Source organism: Oryzias latipes, chromosome 18, assembly GCF_053564925.1.
Source record: "Oryzias latipes strain Hd-rR chromosome 18, Olatipes_Hd-rR_3.1".
Classification (NCBI taxonomy): domain Eukaryota; kingdom Metazoa; phylum Chordata; class Actinopteri; order Beloniformes; family Adrianichthyidae; genus Oryzias; species Oryzias latipes.
In genome coordinates, this window is record NC_136254.1 from 30,699,320 (window position 1) to 30,725,654 (window position 26,335).

Sequence of the window (26,335 nt, forward strand, 5' to 3'; positions counted from 1 at the left end):
GACTGAACCAGGCTGAACCTGACTGAACCAGGCTGAACCTGACTCAACCAGACTGGACCAGGCTGAATCTGACTGAACCAGGCTGAACCAGACTGAGCCAGACTGAACCAGACTGAGCCAGGCTGAGCCAGCTGCAGGACATGTGTGGAACCTGCAGCTGCTTTGATGATCAGTCGGTGAAACTGTTTCAAACATTCATGTCCCTCAGAATTTAGGCAGATTCTCTAGTTTTCTAATCTTCAGAAATCCGGTTTTTGTGGGTTTTAGCAGCTGGAACCCAGTTTATGTCCAAAAGAATCAAGTCAGCCGTGGAACCGGAAACTGGGTTCTATTCGTGGAACAGAATCGTGTAAATGTTTTAATGATCTTGTTTTAGGTCTGTAGGAACCGGTCCGTCTCAGAAACTGAAGTCTAACTTCAATTCTGATGAATCAAAGTTTATTTTAGGCGTCGGGTTCACGGTGGCGGTTTGGCTGCACCAAAAAGAGCAAAGGGCAAACCTTAACTCACCATCCTCTCTCTCTTTTGTGCACGCACACACGCATACACACACACACACTGTGGTAAAGAGAGGGAGTAAAGTTCAAGAAGACCAGGAGGAGAAAGAGATCACCGTGCTGCCACGCAGGAGCCAGCCGGACGCCACGGGGGAGAACGGCGGGGTGAGTCACACACAATCACACACACGGACTCGCAACACAGAGACACAACATGACACACAGACTCACAACACGACACAGAGACACAACATGACACACAGACTCACAACACAGAGACACAACATGACACACAGACACACAACAACACACATGCAACTCAGTTGGTTCTGTTCTCATCCTGTTCAGGGTTCTGTGAGAACAGAACCAACAATGAGATCCGATCCAAACATGAGTGCCAACCAGAACCTCTGCTGTTCCCGTTCTCATGGGGGTTCTGATTGGTGGTGGTGTGAGTGGACCCTGCTCTGCTGGGTTCTTGGGTGTCCACAGAGTCCAGTGAGGGGAACCACGGTTCCCGTGTGGTTCTGTTCTTTGGTTCCTTCTGAGTTTGTCGTTCAAGTCGGTCCACATTTGTGTTTTGGTGCTGAGCCGTCCAGAACCACAGAGCGGGCTGCTGGGCTACATCACAGAGCTCACAGAGGTCTGAGACCCGTCCAGAACCTCCTTCGTCCATCCAGCTCTGTGGAGAGAAGTGGATCAGTACAGTGGCCCTGAAGGTCAAATCGCTCCAAACGTGTTAAAGATCAAAACGACAAACAAACAACAACAACACAACAGGGGGGTATTCCAGGAAGCATGTTTAAACTAGCCTGACTTCAAGCCTGAACTCTGGCTGAAATCCGCCTGAACTTGCTTACTCTGGGTATGTCGGTTCCAAAAGACCGGATATGAGATGGTGTAATTACGCTCGATTTTGTAACCCTGGGTTAATGCACGTGCACTTCAAGTACATAAAGACATTCTCAATGGATCGCCGATTTCCGGAGTCACCATGGAAACGCGTGGAGAATAAAAGAGAGCGCTATACTTCAGTGAGACGGAGTCTGAGATTAATGACGGCGTATGAAGATTATACGTCCATCAAAAAAGTAGTACGGCTGAATCATCAGCAAAAGAAAGAGTTTCTGCTTGGAGAAAAAGAACAGACAAAGTAAACGCACGAGTTTCTGATCTTATTTCCATTTTCATGTGATGCATATATATATATAAAAAAAAAACAAAAAAAAAAAAAACGCCCCTCTCACCCTCCGCGGGTGGTTTCTCCTCCAAGCTCGGGTCCTCTACCAGAGGCCTGGGAGCTTGAGGGTCCTGCGCAGTATCTTAGCTGTTCCTAGCACTGCGCTTTTCTGGACTGAGAGGTCTGAGGTCTTTCCAGGTATTTGTTGCAGCCACTCCTCCAGCTTGGGGGTTACTGCCCCGAGTGCTCCAATTACCACAGGTACCACTGTCACCTTCACTTTCCATGCTTTCTCCAGTTCTTCTCTGAGTCCCTGGTATTTCTCCAGTTTCTCATGTTCCTTCTTCCTGATGTTCCCATCGCTTGGCACTGCCACATCCACCACAACAGCTTGTGGTGAATGTGGATATATATATATATATATATATATATATATATATATATATATATATATATATATATATATATATATATATATATATATATATATATATATATATATATATAACTTATCAAAATTTACCAACTTAAATGAATTAGTTCTATTGGTAACAAATAATTGAGTTAAATTTATTCAACCTAATTTCTCACATCTAAAAAACTCAACACTTGTTAATACAACTCAAATTTACATATTTATTTAACTAAATGTCATATTATTCCAATTCAAGTAATATTTTTTCCATCTTAATGAATTATATTTCTTGAACTTTCATATGTCTAAGTTTGAGCCGGCAGATCCTCATTTTTATAACAATAAAAAGAACAAAACAATGTATATTTAGCGCAAACATTCATTTAGGAATTTTTCGACATTATCTTCATACAATTAGTCTGTAGTGGTGCTATATAAACTCATCATTCTCTCTCTTCCTCTCCCTCATGGTGCAGAGACTTAAGCATAGTAGGTCAAAATAACTCGGCAAAACACAGTAAAACAGCTAAACAACTAAACACATTTGGTCAAAAACCCACACTTAAACCCAAATCCGTCCAGACAGGCAAAGGGAATAGTATCCCACAATCCCTTGCGGTGCATTTAACAGCAGCACCAAAGTTACACCTACTTAATTGAATTAATTTGAATGAAAGCAAAATAAATGTCTGATAACTATGTCTTATTTTTAAACTGACTTAACAAACAAATGATTTACCTTAACTGAAGCAAATAATTAAGTTAGATCAAAGTAAAAAGTTTATTTTTCCAACATCCATTCGTGGTCTTATCACCCTCTCATGGTGGAAAAAGTATCATCGGAGCTTCTTCATCCACTAAATCATCTTCAAAAGGACACGCCATGCTGCTTCACCGCTCTGAAAACAAACTAACCTTCAACTAAACCTACTCCAGAACAGGTTATGTTCAGAGCATGAGTTGCTATTGCAACTAGACATACCCTGAAACATACCTCCATTTCTGGGACCGAAAGCTGAGGTTATCAACTTCCTTAACCTCAAACTTCCCGTGGGAGCTAGCATGACCTGGGGGGTATTCCAGAAAGCAGGTTATGCTAGCTCCCACCTCCAAAAACCTCCAAGCCCCCCCCCCCCAAAAAAAAAAAACCTTTGTGAAACATATCAGAGGGATTTGATTATTTAAAAACCTGCTTTTGTGAAAATCCTGTTTAGGTCTCATCAAACAATAAAAACTAAATTACAGAACTCATCCCTGGGATTACTCCAAAGATATTTGGCATTTTTCTAATTTTGTGCAACACCAACATTAAAAATCCTCCAAAATCCTCAATACTTTTATAAACAAATGATCTATAGTTTATTTATGGTCTAAAAAGTGCAGCTGTTTTCCTGCCTGCATTACCTGCTTTCTTTATCTATAAGTAACCACGTTTATATGGAAAATACAGACAAGTATTAAAAATGTCCACAATATTTAGTAAATAATGACGTTATTAGAAGGAGCTGAGTAATTTAAGCCACTCAATGATCCAGGTGTTGCGCAATGGTCTCCATGCGACTTTTCACCTCGCAACCTTTGGCCACTACCACTCCCCTTCTCCTCCTCACAGACAAACGCGCCTCTTTCTCAAAGGCAGAAACGCCGATTCGCAAGTTTCAGGGCGTTCCATACTCTGCCATATATTTCACGATAGCGGAGCTAAAGTGCATCAATTACCAATAGCAAGCACTAAATCACCACCCTCTACTATCCAGGCCGGTACTGTTGCGCTCAAGTCTTGATTCACTATCCTCTTACTTAGAAGCAGCTCCACTGCACATGTCCGAATCTGCTACCCGTGCCCCATGCAAAGCACAACCCCGGTTTGTCGAAAAAGACAATCACATAAGTTAGCAGACAATCATATCTGTCTGTTTATTTTGTACATCCCCAACACCAGCCAAACAGCATTAACTTCACTTCTGCTCACAGCTCCCTCACTTATGGTGAGCGATTTAACACAACCGAGATTCCCCACTTCCCATGAGTCTTAGAAGCTGAAGGCTGGGCTAACCCCCAGATCGCCACAATATTTTTGATTTGCTATATGAGCAGTGCTATTTTTGGAGCATTCCAGTTAAATAATATTCACCCTTCAAATTATTTTTTTTACATTCTCGCTTTAACTGGGATAGTGATCTTTGTGTCTTTTGTGGAAATGATGTAGAAACTGTGGAACATCTTTTCTTTGAATATTTTCATGAAAAAGAGTTTTGGTCTTCTTTTCATAATTGGCTCAAATCCAAAAATATCATCATTAACCCTTTAAATTGAAATACAATTAAAATTCGATTACAGTTAATTGACAAAAATCTGGACTTTCTGATTAATGCACTGATTGTAATTTCAAAGCATTTTATTATGGCCCGCAGCAGTCATAGACTGCAAGGACCATATTGTAACTGGTACAAGGGTCGAACACTCAAAAAGGTCCAAAACGTCAAAAAAACGCGTCAAAACGCCAAAAAATGGGGTCAAAAGTCCCCCAAAGCACAAAACGACACGACAATTGTGTAACGCAACAAAAATACACACACACACGCACAACACCAACGCAAAAACGTAAAAATTGTAGTCGCAAAAATGACGACAAAAGCACAAAAAAGCCCCAAAAAGCCCTCAAAAGACAGGTATAAAGCCCAAAAGACATGCCCAGCCTATAGTAAAAGACAGGCCGCATTGAAATACATAGGCCACCTGACTGCAAAAACTTCTATATTGTTTCTGCTTCGTTTCATTATTATGGCCCGCAGCAGTCATAGACTGCAAGGACCATATTGTAACTGGTACGAGGGTCGAACACTCAAAAAGGTCCAAAACGTCAAAAAAACGCGTCAAAACGCCAAAAAATGGGGTCAAAAGTCGCCCAAAGCACACAACGACACGACAATTGTGTAACGCAACAAAAATTCACACACACACGCACAACACCAACGCACAAACGTCAAAATTGTAGTCGCAAAAATGACGACAAAAACCCGAAAAAGCCCCAAAAAGCCCTCAAAAGAAGGGTTTAAAGCCAAAAAGACTTGCCCAGCCCATAGTAAAAAACAGGCCGCATTGAAATACATAGGAAATCCTAACCGCAAAAACTTCTATATTGTTTTTCGAATGTTTATTATTATTCTTCTTTCTAACGGATCCGTTGAGCTCAAATTTGACCCCCACCACATACCCGAAAACTCACCAAAATTGGCACACACCTAGGATAAATTGAAAATGAATTTTTGGCAAAGACAACGTCACCCCCCCGAAATTGATGACATCACAGCGAGCGTTCCCGTAAAAAAAATGAATGGGCCGAAATCTGTTTATGGGGCCAAAAAAAAATATTTCGAAATAGAGCTATGAAACCAAAACACGCGTGTTGGAGATATCCCAAAGAAGTTTTGAAATCATTATGGGATGGCCACACGACCTACGGCTTGGCGGCCATTTTGTGGCGAACTCGGAGAAATGGCGATTTTCGTGTTTTTTGACAATATGGGAAAACGACACTTTTGCTTAAGCGATTTTCACGAAATTGCACACACATGCCAAGACCCTGATTCTACAATAACCAAAGAAGTTTGGTTGACCTTTGACCTTGGGAAGGGTCGGCCAGCTTGAATTTTCATAAAAAAGCACCTTTAGAAACGTATACAAACGAAAACTCGTCCTAGGGATTTTTAGCGATCTTTTTGAAACTTCTCGGGCATCAATGGCAAGCTACTGTGGACAAAATGTTGGAATTAGAAGTTGTAGAATTTGAAACGCGTGCGCGTGGCGAATTCGCAACCGTCGCCATTTTAGCTAGCTCGCACATATTTTATCGGAATAGCCTGAAACTGAAATATGCGATACCCTGGCCCACACTGAACAAAACGATGTCACATATGACAAAATCGATGAAGGAATGTGGCCGTGGTAAACAAAAAACGATCGCAAAAAAAAGTGCTGACTCGGCAAAAAAACTTTTTTTCGGATTTTATTTTTATGAATCGGCTAGCGAAACCCAGATAACTTTGTCGGGTATATCCAAAGAAAGTTTTGAAATCATTACGTGATGGCGACACGACCTACGGTTTGGCGGCCATTTTGTGCCAAAATCTGCCATTTTGAGTTTTTCGCGTTTTTACACAATATGGAAAAATGAACTTTTTTTCGAGCGATTTTCACGAAATTTGACGCACATGTCCCTAGCGTAAGCCTACAATCACCTCTGGAGTTTCGTCGACCTTTGACCTCGGGAAAAGGCGGCCATCTTGAATTTTTTATAAAAAACACCTTTACCACCAGATTCAAACGTAAACTTGTCGTTGGAATTTTCATCGATTGGGTCGAAACTTTTTGGGCATCAATGGTAAGGTACTGTGGAAAAAATGTTGGAATTAAAAGTTGTAGATTTTGAACGGCGTGCGCGTGGCGAGCTAGCAAAGTGGCGCACTGTTATAACTCCCATGCATTTCAATACAATACAGTGAAAATTGAATGCATGCATTAATGCCTGAAACAGAATACATTGAAAAACACTGGATATGGACATATAAGGAATGTGGGCGTGGTTAGCATAAAACCACTGTTGCTAAGGACAACAAAAAGTTTACTTTTACCGATTTGTCCGAAACTGACGTCAATCTGTTCGTCCTCCAGAGAGGACCAAAACATAAAATGGTTGCTATGGAGATAAAATCAACAGAAAAGCCGCCATTTTGGAAAAAGTGGGTTTTTTATCAACTTATGACATGTAGCTCTCGCCAATGGAGGAATGTGTTTTTCTGAGTCAGTTGATGATGCTAATCGCTATGCTAGCACTTTAAGCTATGTTAGCATAACTAGCATAGTTAGCATAATTAGCATTTCAGGTATTGTGTTTTTCTGAGTCAGTTGATTATGCTGATCGCTATGCTAGCAATTTTAGCCACATTAGCATAGCTAGCATAGTTAGCACAATTAGCATTTTAGGTAATGGGTTTTTCTGAGTCAGTTGATGATGCTAATCGCTATGCTAGCACTTTTAGCCACATTAGCATAGCTAGCATAGTTAGCATAATTAGCATTTTAGGTAATGTGTTTTTCTGAGTTAGTTGATGATGCTGATTGCAATGCTAGCACTTTTAGCCACATTAGCATAGTTAGCATTGTTAGCATAATTAGCAAATCCAGCCTTGACTAGCTTTTAATTTGCGGGCTGTGAGGGCGGTGAGGTCAGCGGTGGTGCGTAGAGTTGGGCGTGGAAGGCGGGTTGCGTCTGCGGGCCATACAACGCCGCTTGCGGCTTTAATTATTATTATTATTCTTCTTGTCCTATAACGGCGTCTTTGAGCTTAATTTTGACCCCCGCCACATACCCGAAAACTCACCAAAATTGGCACACACCTGGGATAAATTGAAAATGAATTTTTGGCAAAGAGAACGCCACCCCCCCGAAGTCGATGACATCACGGCGAGCGATCCCGTAAAAAAAATGAATGGGCCGAAAATCGCTTATGGGGCCAAAAAAAAAAATTTTGAAATACAGTTACGAAACCAAAACACGCGTGTTGGAGATATCCCAAAGAAGTTATGAAATCATTATGGGATGCCCACACGACCTACGGCTTGGCGGCCATTTTGTGGCGAACTCAGAGAAATGGCGATATTCGTGTTTTTTGACAATATGGGAAAACTACACTTTTGTTAAAGCGATTTTCACGAAATTTCATACACATGCCACAAACACGATTCTACAACTACCAAAGAAGTTTTGTTGACCTTTGACCTTGGGAAGGGGCGGCCATCTTGAATTTTCATAAAAAAGCACCTTTAGTAACGTATACAAACGAAAACTCGTCCTAGGGATTTTTATCGATCTTTTTGAAACTTCTCAGGCATCAATGGCAAGCTACTGTGGACAAAATGTTGGAATTAGAAGTTGTAGAATTTGAAACGCGTGCGCGTGGCGAATTCGCAACCGTCGCCATTTTAGCTAGCTCGCACATATTTTATCGGAATAGCCTGAAACTGAAATATGCGATACCCTGGCCCACACTGAACAAAACAATGTCACATACGACAAAATCAATAAAGGAATGTGGCCGTGGTAAACAAAAAACCGTCGCAAAAAAAAGTGCTGACTCGGCAAAAAAATTTTTTTTCGGATTTTATTTTTAAGAATCGGCTAACGAAACCCAGATAACTTTGTCGGGTATATCCAAACAAAGTTTTGAAATCATTACGTGATGGCCACACGACCTACGGTTTGGCGGCCATTTTGTGCCAAAATCTGCCATTTTGAGTTTTTCGCGTTTTTACACGATATGGAAAAATGAACTTTTTTATGAGCGATTTTCACGAAATTTGACTCGCATGTCCCTAGCGTAAGTCTACAATCACCTTTGGAGTTTCGTCGACCTTTGACCTCGGGAAAAGGCGGCCATCTTGAATTTCTATAAAAAACACCTTAACCACCAGATTCAAACGTAAACTTGTCGTTGGAATTTTCTTCGATCGTCTCAAAACTTTTTGGGCATCAATGGCAAGCTACTGTGTAAAAAATGTTGGAATTAGAAGTTGTAGATTTTGAACGGCGTGCGCGTGGCAAGCTAGCAAAGTGGCGCACTGTTATAACTCCCATGCATTTCAATACAATACAGTGAAAATTGAATGCATGCATTAATGCCTGAAACTGAATACATTGAAAAACACTGGATATGGACATATAAGGAATGTGGGCGTGGTTAGCATAAAACCACTGTTGCTAAGGACGACAAAAAGTTTACTTTTACCGATTTGTCCGAAACTGACGTCAATCTGTTCGTCCTCCCGAGGGGACCAAAACATAAAATGGTTGCTATGGAGATAAAATCAACAGAAAAGCCGCCATTTTGGAAAAAGTGGGCTTTTTAGCAACTTATGACATATAACTCTCACCAATGGAGGAATGTGTTTTTCTGAGTCAGTTGATGATGCTGATCGCTATGCTAGCAATTTTAGCCACATTAGTATAGCTAGCATAGTTAGCATAATTAGCCTTTTAGGAAATGTGTTTTTTTGAGTCAGTTGATGATGCTGATCGCTATGCTAGCACTTTTAGCTATGTTAGCATAGCTAGCATAGTTAGCATAATTAGCATTTTAGGTAATGTGTTTTTCTGAGTCAGTTGAAGATGCTGATTGCTATGCTAGCACTTTTAGCCACATTAGCATAGTTAGCATAGTTAGCATAATTAGCATTTTAGGTAATGTGTTTTTCTGAGTCAGTTGATGATGCTGATTGCTATGCTAGCACTTTTAGCCACATTAGCATAGCTAGTATAGTTAGCATAATTAGCATTTTAGGAAATGTGTTTTTTGGAGTCAGTTGATGATGCTAATCGCAATGCTAGCTCATTTAGGCACATTAGCATAGCTAGCATAGTTAGCATAATTAGCATTTTAGGAAATGTGTTTTTCTGAGAGAGTTGATTATGCTGATCGCTATGCTAGGACTTTTAGTCACATTAGCATAGTTAGCATAGTTAGCATTATGAGCAAATCCAGCCTTGATTAGCTTTTAATTTGTGGGCGGTGAGGGCGGAGAGGGCCGCGGTAGTGCATAGAGTTGGGCGTGGAAGGCGGGTTGCGTCTGCGGGCCATACAACGCCGCTTGCGGCTTTAATTCATACTTGTAAATTCTTAAAGGTGAAACCTCACATTAATTGATTACTCAACCGTCTCAACCTAATCTCTAAATCTTTACATTACATGAATCATAAGAACGCCCAGACATTGTGTAATTTATTTGATCTATTTTTACTTTTGCTATAGAGCCTTACATTTATTGATTATTTTTTAAGTTATATTTGTTTTCATATTTGTTTTTTTGTCTACCTTTATCTCAGAATTGATATTGTTGTCATTGACAGACATGCCGTGGTTGTTTGTTGAAACAAGTGCGCCAGTGCGCCCGCGGGCACAGGGTTGGTGACCCCTGCTGCAGACTGTGTAACTTTGTGTGGAGTTGTGTTTCTACAGACTGTGTGACTTTATGTGGAGTTGTGTCTCTGTAGACTGTGTAACTTTGTGTGGAGTTGTGTGTCTACAGACTGTGTGACTTTATGTGGAGTTGTGTGTCTGTAGACTGTGTAACTTTGTGTGGAGTTGTGTGTCTGCAGAGTGTGTGACTTTATGTGGAGTTGTGTGTCTGTAGACTGTGTAACTTTGTGTGGAGTTGAACCCCCTCCTCCTTTTCCTCCTCAGTCTGCCTTCCGACACTCTGACTCTTCATCTCGTCTTCCTCAGTCTTCATCTCACAGGAACCTAACCCCCCCCCAATGATCAATCATATGATCATCTGAAGATCAAAGAGGTTCCAGCAGCAGAACCTCTTTGATCTTTTCTGGTTTTGTCTACTGTTGAGGAGCAGGAAGTGAGAAGGAGAACCTCCAGAGACCCTCCACCTCCCCTGTGCTCTCGTTGACCTTTGACCTCTAAATACGTTCTCCCGTCTTCCAGCGGTTCTGCAGTGGAGATGATCTCCTCGGTGAGTAAAGACGACTGTCTGCGTGTTCGGGTTCTTATAGAACGTTCCTGGGCGGCATCAGACCTCCTGACTGTTCTGTCTTTCACACTCAGCCCACTAGGGGGCAGCATCATCCGACCTCTGCGTGACTTCATTGTGACCTCTGCATGACCTCTGTGTAACCTCATTGTGAGATCATTGTGAACTCATTGTGACCTCTGTGTAACCTCATTGTGACCTTTGCATGACCTCTGCGTGACCTCATTGTGACCTCTGTGTAACCTATGTGTAACCTCATTGTGACCTCTGCGTGACCTTTGTTTAACCTCATTGTGACCTCTGTGCAAATGATGGTCAGAGTCAGGAGTTTGGTATTTTCAGAGGTTCTCGGGCTCCTGCTTCTGTGATTCCTGTGACATTCATGGATCAGAACCCAGTGTGGTGGGGGGGTCTTGTTGTTGGTGTTCTGGTTCTCCTTCAGGTTGAACATTTCCGTCTCTGTGTTCTCTGTTCCACCAGATAAAGGCGCCACGCTCCTCTTCCTCCTGCTGTGGGCCTTGTGCCACTTTGAGGAGCAGATGTCCACGACCGCGGGGGCTCCTCAACCTCCTCATCACCAAAGGTACAGAAGAGCGGTCCCCCCAAATGAGTAGATAACAGAAAGAAAGGCATCATGATGAACCTGAAACCTAGGAGGAGGAGGAGGAGGAAGAGGTGGAGGAGGAGGTGGGTTAGGCTTCAAACGAAGGCCAGACGAGGACTTGTGTGACCGTTTCCAGAAGATTGATTAAAAGATGGAAAGAGAACTTTGGAGAACACAGAGGAGGTGGAGCTTATGGAGCAGGAGGTCTGTGTATAGGAATCTGTCCCGTCTCTTTGCAGCCTGTCTGTTTGCTCTGCTGTTCGGGGGGGTCTGGTCCATCACTGGAAGGGAGTGCCTGCCTGGGGGGAACCTGTTTGGCATCATCATCCTCTTCATCTGTTCTGTGCTGGGGGGCAAGCTGGTGGGAATGATCCAACTGCCAACACTGCCCCCCTTCCCTCCACTGCTTGGTACAGTCCAGCAAATGAACCCTTTGATGCTGGATGCAGACTGATGGCAGACCGTACCAACTGACTCCAGACGTCTGTGTGTGTGTGGTCATGTTTGTGTGTGTGTATCTGTGCATGTGTGTGTGCAGGCATGCTCCTGGCTGGGCTGCTGTTGCGTAATGTTCCCTACATAACCACGGCGGTCTTCATCGACACTCGTTGGTCTGCGGCTCTAAGGAACATCGCCCTGTCCGTCATCCTGACCAGAGCCGGACTCGGACTGGACCCCTCAGTGCGTCGACCAATCTCAGTCCACGAACATACACTGACCAAAAATATAAACGCAACACTTTTGTCATTGCTCCCATTTTTTATGGTATGAAGTCAAAGATGTGAAACATTTTCCACATACACAAAATAACCAGTTCTCTGAAATAAGTATCTAGAGCTTGTCAAACTAAGCCAAAATGTGCAAGGCGAGAGCAAATGTAACAGCCATTAACTTATTTGACCTTCAGGTGTTCACTTTGATTAATCTGGTATTGTATCGATCCACAACATTGACATCAGAAAACCGCTCACCCACACGACGCCACACACGCTGTCTGCCATCTGCCCTGAACAGTGTAAACCGGGATTCATCCGTGAAGAGAACACCTCTCCAACGTGCCAGACGCCATGGCATGTGAGCATTTGCCCACTCAAGTCGGGCAAATGGAGTGAGGTCGAGACCTCGATGAGGACAACGAACATGCAGATGAGTTTCCCTAAGACGGATCGAGTAGCCCATGGTGATGGTGGGGTTATGGTATGGGCAGGCGTATGTCATGGGCGAGGAACACAGGTGCATTTCATTGATGGCATTTTGAATGCACAGAGATACCGTGACGAGATCCTGGGGCCCATTGTTGTGCCGTACATCCAACAACATCACCTCATGTTGCCTCATGATAATGCACGGCCCCATGTTGCAAGGATCTGTACACAATTCTTGGAAGCTGAAAACATCCCAGTACTTGCATGGCCAGCATACTCACCGGACACATCACCCATTGAGCATGTTTGGGATGCTCTGGATCGGCGTATAGGACAGCGTGTTCCAGTTCCTGCCAATATCCAGCAACTTCGCACAGCCATTGAAGAAGAGTGGACCAACATTCCACAGGCCACAATAGACAACCTGATCAACTCTATGCAAAGGAGATGTGTTGCACTTCATGAGGCAAATTGTGGTCACACCAGATACTGACTGGTTGAGTCTGAGTCCCCTGACCCCCTCAATAAAACAAAACTGAAGATTTCATAGTGGCCTTTAACCAGTGTAAGGCCAGTCTAAGGCACACCTGTTCAATAATCATGCTGTCTAATCAGCATCTTGATATGGCACACCTGTGAGGTGGGATGGATTGTCTTGGCAAAGGAGAAGTGCTCACTATCACAGATTTAGACATATTTGTGAACAATATTTCAGAGAACTGGTTATTTTGTGTATGTGGAAAATGTTTCACATACCATAAAAAATGGGAGCAATAATAAAAGTGTTGCGTTTATATTTTGGGTCAGTGTACATGTGGTGTTTGAGGGACTCACACTGACTGTGTGTTTCTGTGTGTGTGTGCAGGCCCTGCAGCGTCTGAAGGCGGTGTGTGTCCGTGTTGCGGTGGGTCCTTGTACAGTGGAGGCGTCCGTCGTGGCCGTGGTTTCTCACTTCCTGTTGGGTCTTCCATGGACGTGGGCCTTTATCCTGGGGTAACAGAGTGGTTCTGTGGCAGGAACCTGTGGAACGTGTTCCTCACCTGCAGGTTCTGCTGTCTTGTAGCTTCGTTCTGTCCGCGGTGTCTCCGGCGGTTGTGGTTCCATCAATGTTGCTTCTGCAGAGAGAAGGACTGGGAGTGGAGAAGGTAACCTGCAGACCTGCTTCTTGCCAGCAGGGGGCGTCCCGTTGAACTTGTAATACTGTCGTAATGGGGGGGGGTTCTCCTGATGAAGTGTCCATGACTCCATGACTCACTCGGAACTGTCCGGAACCGTCTCTTTAAGGGCATCCCCACGCTGCTGATGGCAGCCGGCAGCTTGGACGGCATCCTCGCCATCACCGGCTTCTCCACCTGCCTGGGAATCGCCTTCTCCACAGGTGAGACTCTCTCCTGCCCCCCACAGCCGCCGTGGACCCTCCCCCTCATGAGAGCGTGCTGTGCTGCAGGTTCCACGTGGATGACCATCCTCCAAGGCCTGCTGGAGGTGGTGGGAGGGGTCATCTCCGGCCTGGTTGTGGGCTTCTTCCTGTGTTTGTTTCCAAGCAATGACCAGGTGGGACGGCTCGCCGTGGTGGTCTCACTCCTCCCCCCGATGACGTCACATGTCTGACCGTAGCTCTGCTGCCCGCAGGAGGACCTGGTTTTGGGGAGGACCCTCATGCTGTTGGGTCTGTCGGTGTTTTCCGTCTTCTTCAGTCACGTGGTCGGGTTCTCTGGAGCCGGCAGTCTCTGTACGTTGGTCCACTCCTTCTGTGCTGCTCTGGGCTGGAAAAGTGAAAAGGTACGAGGACCCCCATCCCACCAGACCACCGGCCCACTGCCCACGCTAACATGAAGGTCCATTCCAGGCTCCGGTGGCTGCCATGGTGGGTCGGTCCTGGGACCTGTTCCAGCCTCTTCTGTTCGGTCTGATCGGAGCTGAAATCACCATCTCCACCCTCAGCCCCAGCACTGTGGGTAAGAGGAACCACGGAGGTGTCAGGGTGTCCATCAGAACCCCAGAACTTCACGAAACACCAGCTTGGTCCCCCCCCCCCCCCCTCACCCTCCCCGAACTCTGACCCGTTCAGGTCTGGGCGTGGCCTGCATCAGTCTGGGTCTGCTGGTCCGTCTGTTCGTCACCTTCCTGCTGGTCCATCACGCCGGATTCAACCTCAAGGAGAAACTCTTCATCGCTGTGGCCTGGCTGCCGAAGGCCACCGTGCAGGTGAGGTTCCAGCAGGAGGAGGCTTCAGATGGGTTAGGGGCTGTCTGGTCCAGGCATACAGCCCCCCCCCTGGAGAACTGGAGTGTGATCTGTGTTCCTCTGCTGTGTTCTGTGGGTGTGGATCCTCACCACCAGAAGAACGTAAAGATCAGAAACCATCAGAGCTGACAACAACAGCAGACATCAGTCCAACCGTAGAACCATCAGAGCCCCGTGACACCCCCCCCCCTCCCCCGCAGGTTCACTGAAGTCGCCTTCAGAGGGTTTGATGGTTCCGTTTCCTCGTCTCCAGGCCGCCATCGGCTCCAAGGCGTTGGACATGGCAAGGGAGGAGGGGGACGAGACTCTGATCAAGTTTGGTTTGGACGTGCTGACCTTGGCGGTGTTGGCCATCCTGACCACCGCCCCCATCGGTGCCCTCGGTATCGGACTGGCAGGACCACGCCTCCTGGCCCGTCACATCAAAGGTCAGTCCTCCTGTGGGTGGAGCTCAGCCTAAACATCTCCACCTGCTGGATTTGGGTTTCCTGCTGAGGTTTGATGAAGCTGCACATCCCCCCGTAGTCATCCTCACTCTTCATTATAAACTTGCTGGCTTCCCCTGACCTGAAAACCCATGAGACGTTCAAGGAAGTGGTCTGACTTTAGCACCATCAGATGGTTCTGCAGAACCAACGAGGCGTTTTGGTTCCAGAGTCCAGCCTCCAGGTGGAAATACTGCCATTTACTGGTTGATCTGAGGATCTAAGTGGACTCAGTGTGACGCTGAGTCACGGTTCCCTCAGTCTGCAAAGTGAGGTCTGTCCTGGAGAGAACCCGACCTCAGACACCATCTGGGATGAGTTCGGTCCAGAACATTCATCAGTTTAGTCTTCATGAACCCAGCAGGTTCTGAACTCCAGAACCACAGAGATGTCCTCAGTGTCAAAATGTTGTTTCTCCGTCTGTCCCGTCCAACTCTTCTGTTGTGAATCTGTGCAGACGAGGCCGACGGGGAAGCCGGACCTTCTGGTCCCACAGAACCCGTCCAAGAGAAGGACAGCAGGATCCCCGAGAGCAGGCTGTGAAGCTCCATGGAGGAGCGGCGGCGCTGCGTTCCCGCCATGACGCGGCGTTTGGATGAAGGATGAGGGACGTCTGTCTTTGCTTTGGTCCTCTAGTCCAAATGTTACAGATCTGACAAGGTTCTGGTTCTGGTTTCAAACAAAAGCATGGTTTGTTTTGGTGTTGGGTTTGAAGTAAAGATCAAAGGAGCTGAAATCCAGCTGGTCCAAAGTGTGTTCTCCCTCTGTGTTGATGGTTCCTCAGCTGGGATCCTGTCCTGGTTCCAGTTCTACACTCCACTGTAGTGGGATAAAGGTCAAAGTCTCTGAGTCGCACAAGGACACCACCTGTCCTTACAGCCCTCTGATCGTCTTCTGGTCTGTTTCCAAAGTGTTCCCAGTATAATGATGATGACAATGATGGTAATGATGATGACGATGATGATGATCATCCCATTTTAGCCTAAATCCAAAAACCTGTCCTTTTCTAGGACATAGTTTCTGAAGAGCAGCAGGATTTCAATAGAAATTCACCTCTGAGTTGTGGGCGGGGCTGTAGGCGCCAAGCAAGCCCCCCTTCCCATCATCCATCTGTTTACCCACTCCCCCACTAGCTTACAGCCCCTCACACCCCCATCCTAACACCAGCAGTTCAACAGAAAGACCAGCAATATCAGATCCATCCATGATCCAGTTCTGATCCAGATTCCAGCTCAGACCAGGAAAACAGAGACGTTCATGGATCTGTTGGTCTGACAGTGGATGATCAGAAAGGGGCGGAGCTTGGATACTATGGCCCCGCCCGCCCGCCCCACAACTGAGAGCAGATTCAAACGGCAGGTTTTCATCTAGTCCTGACCTTCTTGATTTAATTAAAGAAATCCTCAGAAACACTGATTTGATCTTAAATTAAATGTTAAATCTCACCAGAACAAAAACAGTTTTCATCTGAGGGAGTCTCTAACGGAAGGAGAGACGCCTGGATGAGAATGAAAAGAGTCCTTTTCATGATCAACACTTCAGGAACCAAATCTTTCTCTGGACTCATGGCTCTCTGGATTCCATAAGACGTTCAAGGAAGTGGTCTGAGGTTAGCTCCATCAGATGGTTCTGCAGAACCAACGAGGCGTTTTGGTTCCAGAGTCCAGCCTCCAGGTGGAAATACTGCCATCTACTGGTTGATCTGAGGATCTAAGTGGACTCAGTGTGACGCTGAGTCAAGGTTCCCTCACTCTGCAAAGTTCTCTGGACTCAGGGCTCTCTGGACTCAGGGTTCTCTGGATTCAGGGTTCTCTGGATTCAGGGTTCTCTGGACTCAGGGTTCTCTGGATTCAGGGTTCTCTGGATTCAGGGTTCTTTGGACTCAGGGCTCTCTGGACTCAGGGTTCTCTGGACTCAGGGCTCTCTGGACTCAGGGTTCTCTGGATTCAGGGTTCTCTGGACTCAGGGCTCTCTGGACTCAGGGTTCTCTGGATTCAGGGTTCTCTGGACTCAGGGCTCTCTGGACTCAGGGCTCTCTGGACTCAGGGCTCTCTGGACTCAGGGTTCTCTGGATTCAGGGTTCTCTGGACTCAGGGCTCTCTGGACTCAGGGTTCTCTGGATTCAGGGTTCTCTGGACTCAGGGCTCTCTGGACTCAGGGCTCTCTGGATTCAGGGTTCTCTGGATTCAGGGTTCTCTGGACTCAGGGCTCTCTGGACTCAGGGTTCTCTGGATTCAGGGTTCTCTGGACTCAGGGCTCTCTGGACTCAGGGCTCTCTGGATTCAGGGTTCTCTGGATTCAGGGTTCTCTGGACTCAGGGCTCTCTGGACTCAGGGTTCTCTGGATTCAGGGTTCTCTGGACTCAGGGCTCTCTGGACTCAGGGTTCTCTGGATTCAGGGTTCTCTGGACTCAGGGCTCTCTGGACTCAGGGCTCTCTGGACTCAGGGCTCTCTGGACTCAGGGTTCTCTGGATTCAGGGTTCTCTGGACTCAGGGCTCTCTGGACTCAGGGTTCTCTGGATTCAGGGTTCTCTGGACTCAGGGCTCTCTGGACTCAGGGCTCTCTGGATTCAGGGTTCTCTGGATTCAGGGTTCTCTGGACTCAGGGCTCTCTGGACTCAGGGTTCTCTGGATTCAGGGTTCTCTGGACTCAGGGCTCTCTGGACTCAGGGCTCTCTGGATTCAGGGTTCTCTGGATTCAGGGTTCTCTGGACTCAGGGCTCTCTGGACTCAGGGTTCTCTGGATTCAGGGTTCTCTGGACTCAGGGCTCTCTGGACTCAGGGCTCTCTGGACTCAGGGCTCTCTGGAGTCAAAGTTCTCTGGACTCAGGGCTCTCTGGACTCAGGGCTCTCTGGACTCAGGGCTCTCTGGACTCAGGGCTCTCTGGACTCAGGGCTCTCTGGACTCATGGCTCTCTGGACTCATGGCTCTCTGGATTCCATGAGACGTTCAGGGAAGTGGTCTGAGGTTAGCTCCATCAGATGGTTCTGCAGAACCAACGAGGCGTTTTGGTTCCAGAGTCCAGCCTCCAGGTGGAAATACTGCCATTTACTGGTTGATCTGAGGATCTCAGTGGACTCAGTGTGACGCTGAGTCACGGTTCCCTCAGTCTGCAAAGTTCTCTGGACTCAGGGTTCTCTGGATTCAGGGTTCTCTGGACTCAGGGCTCTCTGGACTCAGGGCTCTCTGGACTCAGGGCTCTCTGGACTCAGGGCTCTCTGGATTCCATGAGACGTTCAGGGAAGTGGTCTGAGGTTAGCACCATCAGATGGTTCTGCAGAACCAACGAGGCGTTTTGGTTCCAGAGTCCAGCCTCCAGGTGGAAATACTGCCATTTACTGGTTGATCTGAGGATCTAAGTGGACTCAGTGTGACGCTGAGTCACGGTTCCCTCAGTCTGCAAAGTTCTCTGGACTCAGGGCTCTCTGGATTCAGGGTTCTCTGGATTCAGGGTTCTCTGGACTCAGGGCTCTCTGGACTTAGGGCTCTCTGGACTCAGGGCTCTCTGGATTCAGGGCTCTCTGGATTCAGGGTTCTCTGGACTCAGGGCTGTATGTGGGGTTTGTTCTGCTCACCAGAACCGTGAGGAGGTTCTTCATCAAAGTTCTCGGTGTAGAGGTACCACACCAGTTCCACACATACACACACACACACACACACACACACCCACACACACACACACACCCACACACACATGTGATGCATCCTTTTGTGTTTCTGTCTTTATTTAACATTTTACACAACATGCATGCATTTTCTAGACTCGTATTAGGGAGGGAGGGGGGAGGGGGGTCAAATTCAGTCCCACTGGGGGCCTAAATCCAGAACACACTAGGTTTTGGGCTGAACAAGATGAACATTTACTGAACTCACTAAAATTAAACTATTAAACCTTTAATACTGAACTTTTTGAACATAAATATCAATAAAAACAGGAATATTAATCCAGAATAAATCAAGTTAAACCTTAAATAACATTTAATATTTTTCTGTCAGGGTGGGTGTTAGGACACAAGCGCAGGACGCCAGAAGGTAGGTTTACCGAAGATTTAATTCTAATCGAACTCGAAGTAGTAATCAAAACGATCCGGCGATAAGTGCCGGACAACACACAGAATATATACACAACAGTGAATGGGAAACAGGTGCGTAACCAGGTGCGAACAATGAATGAACGTAAAGACAACAAGTGTGATGAGGGACCAGTAACCGGAAATGTCAAAATAAAACCGGAAGTGAACTGAAACAAAACAAGCCGCCCTGGCCCCGGTACCTAACATTTTCTCTCCATTAAAATATATTCTGTCAAAATCATACAAATATGAAGATGCTGCAGAACAAAACAAACAAATCCTGGAAAAATTAATAATAAGAAATAACAAATCACGTCTTTCAGTTTTCTTTGCTCCTTTATCATTTTTCAGAGCTGGACTCCTGCATCATTTTAGCAATAATTTCTTGGTGTGTGTCGTTCTGTGTGTGTCTTTGTGAAACACATCAGAGGGATTGGATAAAAAACAAATTGCTGTGAATATTATTTTTAGGTCTTATAAAATATTAAAAACTAAACCATAGAACTCATCAGTGGGATTACTCCAAAAATATTTGGCATTTCCCTAATTTTGTGCAACACCAACAGTAAAAAACCAAAAAACATCAGTCCATAAAAAATGATCTATAGTTTATTTATGATTTGATAAAGTGCAGCTGTTTTCCTGCTGTCTGTATGTCAAATACTGACACCAGCTAAATAGTTAAAATATCTACCATAGTCAGTAAATAATGACATTATTAACAAGAACTGCTGAGTGATCAACAGCACGCCATGATGAAGGTGTTGCGTAATCGCACTTCTCGCAGCCTGCACCCACCACCCCTCCCGTTTGCCTTCTCTAAGACAGGAGCGCAGAACTGCTGGGGGGGGGGGGGGGGGGGGGTACCCTGGTTCCAGGCCGTTCCAAAGTCTGTGAAATAACAGATAATAGCAAACCGAAAGAGGCACAATTTTCTTTTCTTCCAAGCAGGAGGAGGCTTTTATTGTGAAAGAACCCAGACACCAAAGCCAGAATCAAGTCCAGTTTCTGATTCCGTGACACTCTGAGATCAAAGCTTCCGGTTCTGCTTTCATCTTTGTGAAATTCCTGCATTTGCTTGTTTTTGCCCCCCCGTTGGTTCTTAACGGTTCAGAACCTTTCAGACCCTGTTCTCCTCTTCTCAGTCAGAGCTGGGGGCTCGGCGGCGGGTCCGCAGCCTGCTGTCGGCCCGCAGCAGCAGCGACGAGTTTGACGAGGAGCCGCGGCCCCAGAGGGCCACAGAGCTGGCAGCCAGGTCCCACCCGGGGGCCAGTCCCAATGAGGAGGAGGAAGAGGAAGAGGAGGAGGAGGAGTCCGACTCTGAAGACTCTGATGAGGATGAAGATGAGGAGTCTTCGCAGGCTCTGGAGTACGACCCGGCGGACTACGCCAACCTGCCCGTCAGCACCGACATCAAGGAGCTGTTCCAGTACATCACACGGTAGGGCCTCCCCACGTGCACGGTCTACACACGTGCACGCTCTGACCTTCCTCTCCTTAGGTACACTCCTCAGAGCTTCGATCTGAAGCTCCGCCTCAAACCGTTCATCCCAGACTTCATCCCGGCTGTGGGCGACAACGACGCCTTCCTGAAGGTACAAACACTCATACGGTCCAGACGGTTCTGTTCTGTCTGACGGCACCCTGCTCTGCCATCTTCTGATTGGCCAGTGATCCAGGTGATTAGCCATGGGTGGAGCCAGAGGATCTGGTTAAGCCCCTCCTCTAAGGTCACCGAAGTTTGAGTTCTGGTGGTTCTGGTTGTTTCACTGACCCAGAGTCAGTAATAGTGTATGGACCCATACAGACCATGATGTTCTGATCTGGTTTCAGTTCCTCCTGAACCAGCAGTTCCAATCTGCTGAGAAACAAGTAGTTGTTCAGAACCAGAACTGGACCAGAACCAGGACCCAGCCCAGCTGGGCCCCTCTAAAAGTGTGCTGGTGTGGCGTTCAGGTCCCCCGTCCGGATGGGAAACCAGACTCTCTGGGTCTTCTAGTTCTCGATGAACCTAGTGTGAAACAGTCGGACCCTACGGTTCTGTCGCTGTGGCTGTCCGAAGAGAGCAAGCAACACGGAAGTGCTCAGGTACACACACCTGCAGACACACACACCTGCAGAGAAACACACACCTGCAGACACACACCTGTAGACACACACACAACTGTAGACACACACCTGTAGACACACGCACACCTGCGGACACACACACCTGCAGAGAAACCCGTGTGAGTCTTTGGTCCCGTGTGTGTCTTTGGCCATGTGTGTGTCTTTGGCCCTGTGTGTGTCTGTGGACCTGTGTGTGTGTCTTTGGTCCTGTGTGTGTCTTTGGCCCTGTGTGTGTCTTTGGCCCTGTGTGTGTCTCTGGACCTGTGTGTGTGTCTTTGGCCCTGTGTGTGTCTTTGGCGCTGTGTGTGTCTTTGGCCTTGTGTATGTCTCTGGACCTGTGTGTGTGTCTTTGGTCCTGTGTGTGTCTTTGGCCCTGTGTGTGTCTTTGGTCCTGTGTGTCTCTTTGTGAAACATATCAGAGGGATTTGATTATTTAAAAACCTGTTATTGTGAAAATCCTGTTTAGGTCTCATCAAGCATTAAAAACTAAATTACAGAACTCATCACTGGGATTACTCCAAAGATATTTGGCATTTTTCTAATTTTGTGCAACACCAACATTAAAAATACTCCAAAATCCTCAATACTTTTATAAACAAATGATCTATAGTTTATTTATGTTCTAAAAAAGTGCAGCTGTTTTCCAGCCTGCATTCCTGGCTTTCTTTATTTATAAGTAACTATCACCAACCAAACAACCATAAAAATAAATTTATATGGAAAATACAGACAAGTATTAAAAATGTCCACAATATTTAGTAAAGAATGATGCTATTAGAAGGAGCTGAGTAATTTAAGCCACTCAATGATCCAGGTGTTGCGCAATGGTCTCCATGCGACTTTTGACCTCGCAACCTTTGGCCACTACCACTCCCCTTCTCCTCCTCACAGACAAACGCGCCTCTTTCTCAAAGGCAGAAACGCCGATTCGCAAGTTTCAGGCCGTTCCATACTCTGCCATATATTTCACGATAGCAGAGCTAAAGTGCATCAATTACCAAAAGCAATCACTAAATCACCACCCTCTACTATCCAGGCCGGTACTGTTGCGCTCAAGTCTTGATTCACTATCCTCTTACTTATAAGCAGCTCCACTGCACATGTCCGAATCTGCTACCCGTGCCCCATGCAAAGCACAACCCCGGTTTGTCGAAAAAGACACTCACATAAGTTAACAGACAATCATATCTGTCTGTTTATTTTGTACATCCCCAACACCAGCCAAACAGCATTAACTTCACTTCTGCTCACAGCTCCCTCACTTATGGTGAGCGATTTAACACAACCGAGATTCCCCACTTCCCATGAGTCTTAGAAGCTGAAGGCTGGGCTAACCCCCAGATCGCCACAATATTTTTGATTTGCTATATGAGCAGTGCTATTTTTGGAGCATTCCAGTTAAATAATATTTACCCTTCAAATTATTTTTTTTACATTCTCGCTTTAACTGGGATAGTGATCTTTGTGTCTTTTGTGGAAATGATGTAGAAACTGTGGAACATCTTTTCTTTGAATATTTTCATGAAAAAGAGTTTTGGTCTTCTTTTCATAATTGGCTCAAATCCAAAAATATCATCATTAACCCTTTAAATTGGAATGCAATTAAAATTCGATTACAGTTAATTGACAAAAATCTGGACTTTCTAATTAATGCACTGATTGTAATTTCAAAGCATTTTATTCATACTTGTAAATTCTTAAATGTGAAACCTCACATTAATAGATTACTCAACCGTCTCAACCTAATCTCTAAATTTTTACATTACATGAATCATAAGAACGCCCAGACATTGTGTAATTTATTTGATCTATTTATACTTTTGCTATAGACCCTTACATTTATTGATTATTTTTTAAGTTATCTTTGTTTTCATATTTTTTTTTTTTGTCTATGAGACGTGATGACGTCATAACGTACGCCCATGAACGTGAACTCAGCCACAGAAGTCTTCAAGATGGCTTAGGTCCGATGCGAGTGTCAGCTGGCCCAAGTTGATAACGCACATACGTCTAGGTAAGTCGTATTATTTTATTTTTTATTATATTTTATGACTTTCGACTCCGTATTATATATTTGTTGCATCTTTTGATGTTCCTTCTAGTATATCCTTTCATGACGTGCCCTACGAGTTTGTATGTATCTTCGAATATTTGTTCTGAATTAAACAATTATGTATGTTTTGCAGTATCATGTCATCAGAGAATTATTGCTTGTGGTTAAAAGAAGTTGTTGGGGCAAAGTTTCAAGTTTTACGTTTACCGAGTTGGTTGGCGCAAATTTTAAATTATCTAACCGTTACTACTAGCTAACCGCTAGCACTGGCAGAGCGGCTGCCACAGCCACATATGAAATATGACTATGAAATACGATGAAATAGACTGGGAATTGCCTTTTTTTTCTACTACATTCTACCACAGGCTCTGTGATTTCGTAATCGTTATGTTTTTGTGTAACTTGTATTTCACGTAGTAACCTAATAAATGCAAATGTGGGCTAAGGTAGCTGCCTTACGCTAACATGTTCTCGTATCTTCTTTTAGTGAACCGGCGGTGCGTTTGAAAAATAAGAGCGGAGGTAAGTTTTGATTGTAATTAACATGGCTGCAATATTTAAGACACGAGCAGCTCCCAGTCCCACGAATCCTCCGGCTATGGAGAACATTTGACCTTATTGACAAATTAAATTAATTATAAAAAAGTAAAAATGTCCAAGCTACCTTAATGTTATGCAGCAGTTATAACTTTGTCCTGAATTGGGCTCGAGTTAAAGTACTAAATGCATCATATAGTTTGCTTAAGACTCAAAAAACGGTATTTTGGCCACTGGTTTGGTTGTGATTTGTGTTTCACAATGTCAAATATTTTAATATAACTGTTTTGTCTCTTCCTAAAACATCCTCTGAAATATGTCATTCTAGCTAATGCACAAATATTAAAAAAATATTAATATGCAACCTAGATTACATATTGTGGACAGAGTATTGAGGCTATTGTAAAATGCAGCGGTTTTTCCAAGCTACCAGTAGCTTGAAAAAGCTTTAAAATGCGTTTAACATTTTAATTTTTTTTTTGTAAATGTGAGCTGAGTTTCATCGCATCACAAATGTCAACCTGCGAAAACAGTTTTATTTTGACCTGGACAGACAGACGCAGAGGATGCTGATCTTGTTGAGACAGAAGGCAGCACGAACCGGAAGGCTCTATGCGACATTCTGCACCTCTATGATAAACAGGTGAGGTGTAACTGCATGGCATGATCAACATTATGCATTAGTGTAGCTAAAAGAAGGGGCTGACTTGGATCGGTTCATACTAATCACTGAGCGTTTCTAATAAAGTGAATGACTGTAAATGTTTACTTGTTTAATTTATAAATAATATGATTAATAATATTAATATAACATAAAAGTAAATTTATATACACAGGTATATAAATATACATACATATATATATATATATATATATATATATATATATATATATATACATAAGTATAATTTCAGTGCATGTCTGTCCGCTCAGTACAGCAGTTGTGGTGGAAGATGAGCTTGTGGTAGGCGACATTCCCAAATGGGTATTTTTTTGAGCGCTAATGTTTGTAGGGAAAGGGCAGCCTAAGAAAATACAGTTTTATGTGGAAAAAGGCTAATAAACCATTTTTGCTTTTCTTGAAATGTAAGAATGCTCTTTTTTATAAAGTTGTATAAGGAAATGGTGTAAAAAAGATTAGTGCTCGTTTTTTGCTTTTCCTGAAGACTGATTTTTTTTTTTATGGCTTGTGCACTTTTTCTTAACACAAATTGTGCAGTGTTTTACATTTTCTAGTACCACAAGTTGTTCAAATGTACTTGTGTAAGGTGGTTTAAAAATAAACTTGCAATTACAATTCTGCCTCAGTTTTTCTTTTGTAAGAATGTCCCTGACTAAGAAGGACAAATAAGACTAGTTTAGACTTCAAATGATTCATTTTGAGTTGAGATATATTAAAGTTTTTTAGTTCATTGACTAATGTATTAAGGTTCAATAAAAACAAAATATTCTAGTTAAGTAAAGTAAGAATCTTTAAGTTATTTAAATGAAAAGTTATAGTTAAATTTAGTTAAATTGTTTTATTTTATTCAGCTCAAAGATTTTAAGTTCAAATAACTTGTACTTTGTAACCCTTGTGCTATCCTAGGCACTTTAACACTGGGAGTTGGGTCATCTAGACCCATTAGACAGGGCTCTGAACCTTTTTTTCTTCAATGATTTGTGATCGTCACTGGTGTCCATGGATTACATGAAATCTTTCCACCTTTATCCACCTTTGTCATGGTAGGGAGAACACGTCAATGGAAGGGTGGGGTCATAGGATAGCACAAGGGTTAAGTAAGTCAACTTAAAAATTATTATGTAATCTGTTTCCTCAAAAATTTTGAGTTAACTGAACTTATTCGGGTTTACAGTGTACATTGTAAACTACGGAGCCCGTGTCCTGACATTAAGATATAAAAATATATCTTGTTCCCACAGATTAATATCTTGTTCCCACAGGTTATTATGTCGTTCGCACGAAATACTATTCCGTTCCCACAAGATACTATTGCGTTCCCTCAAAATACTATTCCGTTCCCTCGAAATGATTAACTCGTGCGAACGCAATATTTATGTCGTTCGAACGCAATAATTAATCCGTTTGAATGCAGTAATTATTCACGTCATAAGTCATACACGCGGATATGCCCTCTGTACGCCGGCAAAACTAAGCCGCTTTCAGCGGTAACTTCCGTGTCTCTGTGACCCATATTCGTTCAAAAAAGGAACATGAAAAACAAAAATGATCACTTTAATACTGTCTCAATGAATATAAGAAAAATATCAAAAGATTTATGATAACTAGGCTGCTTTGTCATACGATAGCTCCTGCTAGGCTACTACTAGCGCCGCCGCAGAGCTCTCTGATGTATGCCGGCATTTGGGCAACTGGCTGGTCTGTTGTCAGACAGCTGATATTGTAGTTTAGGGTCGAATAGGAATAATAATATTCAGGACTTGTCT

The 26,335-nt window shown here is 44.4% G+C and overlaps 2 protein-coding genes and 1 long non-coding RNA gene across 5 annotated transcripts; all 3 read left to right on the top strand.

Annotated features, from left to right (window-relative positions):
- The first annotated feature begins 553 nt into the window (after positions 1 to 553).
- Positions 554 to 15,865, top strand: LOC101155059 (sodium/hydrogen exchanger 9B2). 3 transcript variants are annotated; one of them, XM_023948844.2, is made up of 14 exons: positions 554 to 662; positions 10,499 to 10,615; positions 11,114 to 11,216; positions 11,477 to 11,647; positions 11,776 to 11,918; positions 13,248 to 13,375; positions 13,446 to 13,527; positions 13,667 to 13,760; positions 13,830 to 13,936; positions 14,015 to 14,164; positions 14,232 to 14,340; positions 14,454 to 14,590; positions 14,883 to 15,057; positions 15,572 to 15,865. In XM_023948844.2, exons 2-14 carry the CDS (start codon positions 10,604 to 10,606, stop codon positions 15,655 to 15,657), a joined length of 1,497 nt encoding a protein of 498 aa, XP_023804612.1. In that variant the 5' UTR covers positions 554 to 662; positions 10,499 to 10,603; the 3' UTR covers positions 15,658 to 15,865. The 3 variants fall into 3 exon arrangements, with proteins under 3 accessions (XP_023804612.1, XP_023804613.1, XP_078792887.1); XM_078936761.1 differs by having other exon boundaries at positions 587 to 662; positions 10,493 to 10,615; XM_023948845.2 differs by lacking the exon at positions 11,477 to 11,647.
- Positions 15,866 to 20,300: 4,435 nt separating this feature from the next.
- On the top strand, positions 20,301 to 21,481 carry LOC101154808 (uncharacterized; the record flags this gene model as incomplete). The annotated part of the gene is made up of 3 exons (XM_020711811.3): positions 20,301 to 20,629; positions 20,690 to 20,783; positions 21,145 to 21,481. Coding segments are annotated over 3 exons (651 nt in total), but the record flags the coding sequence as incomplete, so codon positions are not given.
- A 763-nt stretch (positions 21,482 to 22,244) lies between these two features.
- On the top strand, positions 22,245 to 25,184 carry LOC111949306 (uncharacterized). Its single transcript, XR_002875322.2, has 3 exons — positions 22,245 to 23,311; positions 23,838 to 23,872; positions 24,441 to 25,184. It is a non-coding gene; the product is annotated as an uncharacterized LOC111949306 (long non-coding RNA).
- The last annotated feature ends 1,151 nt before the right edge of the window (positions 25,185 to 26,335 follow it).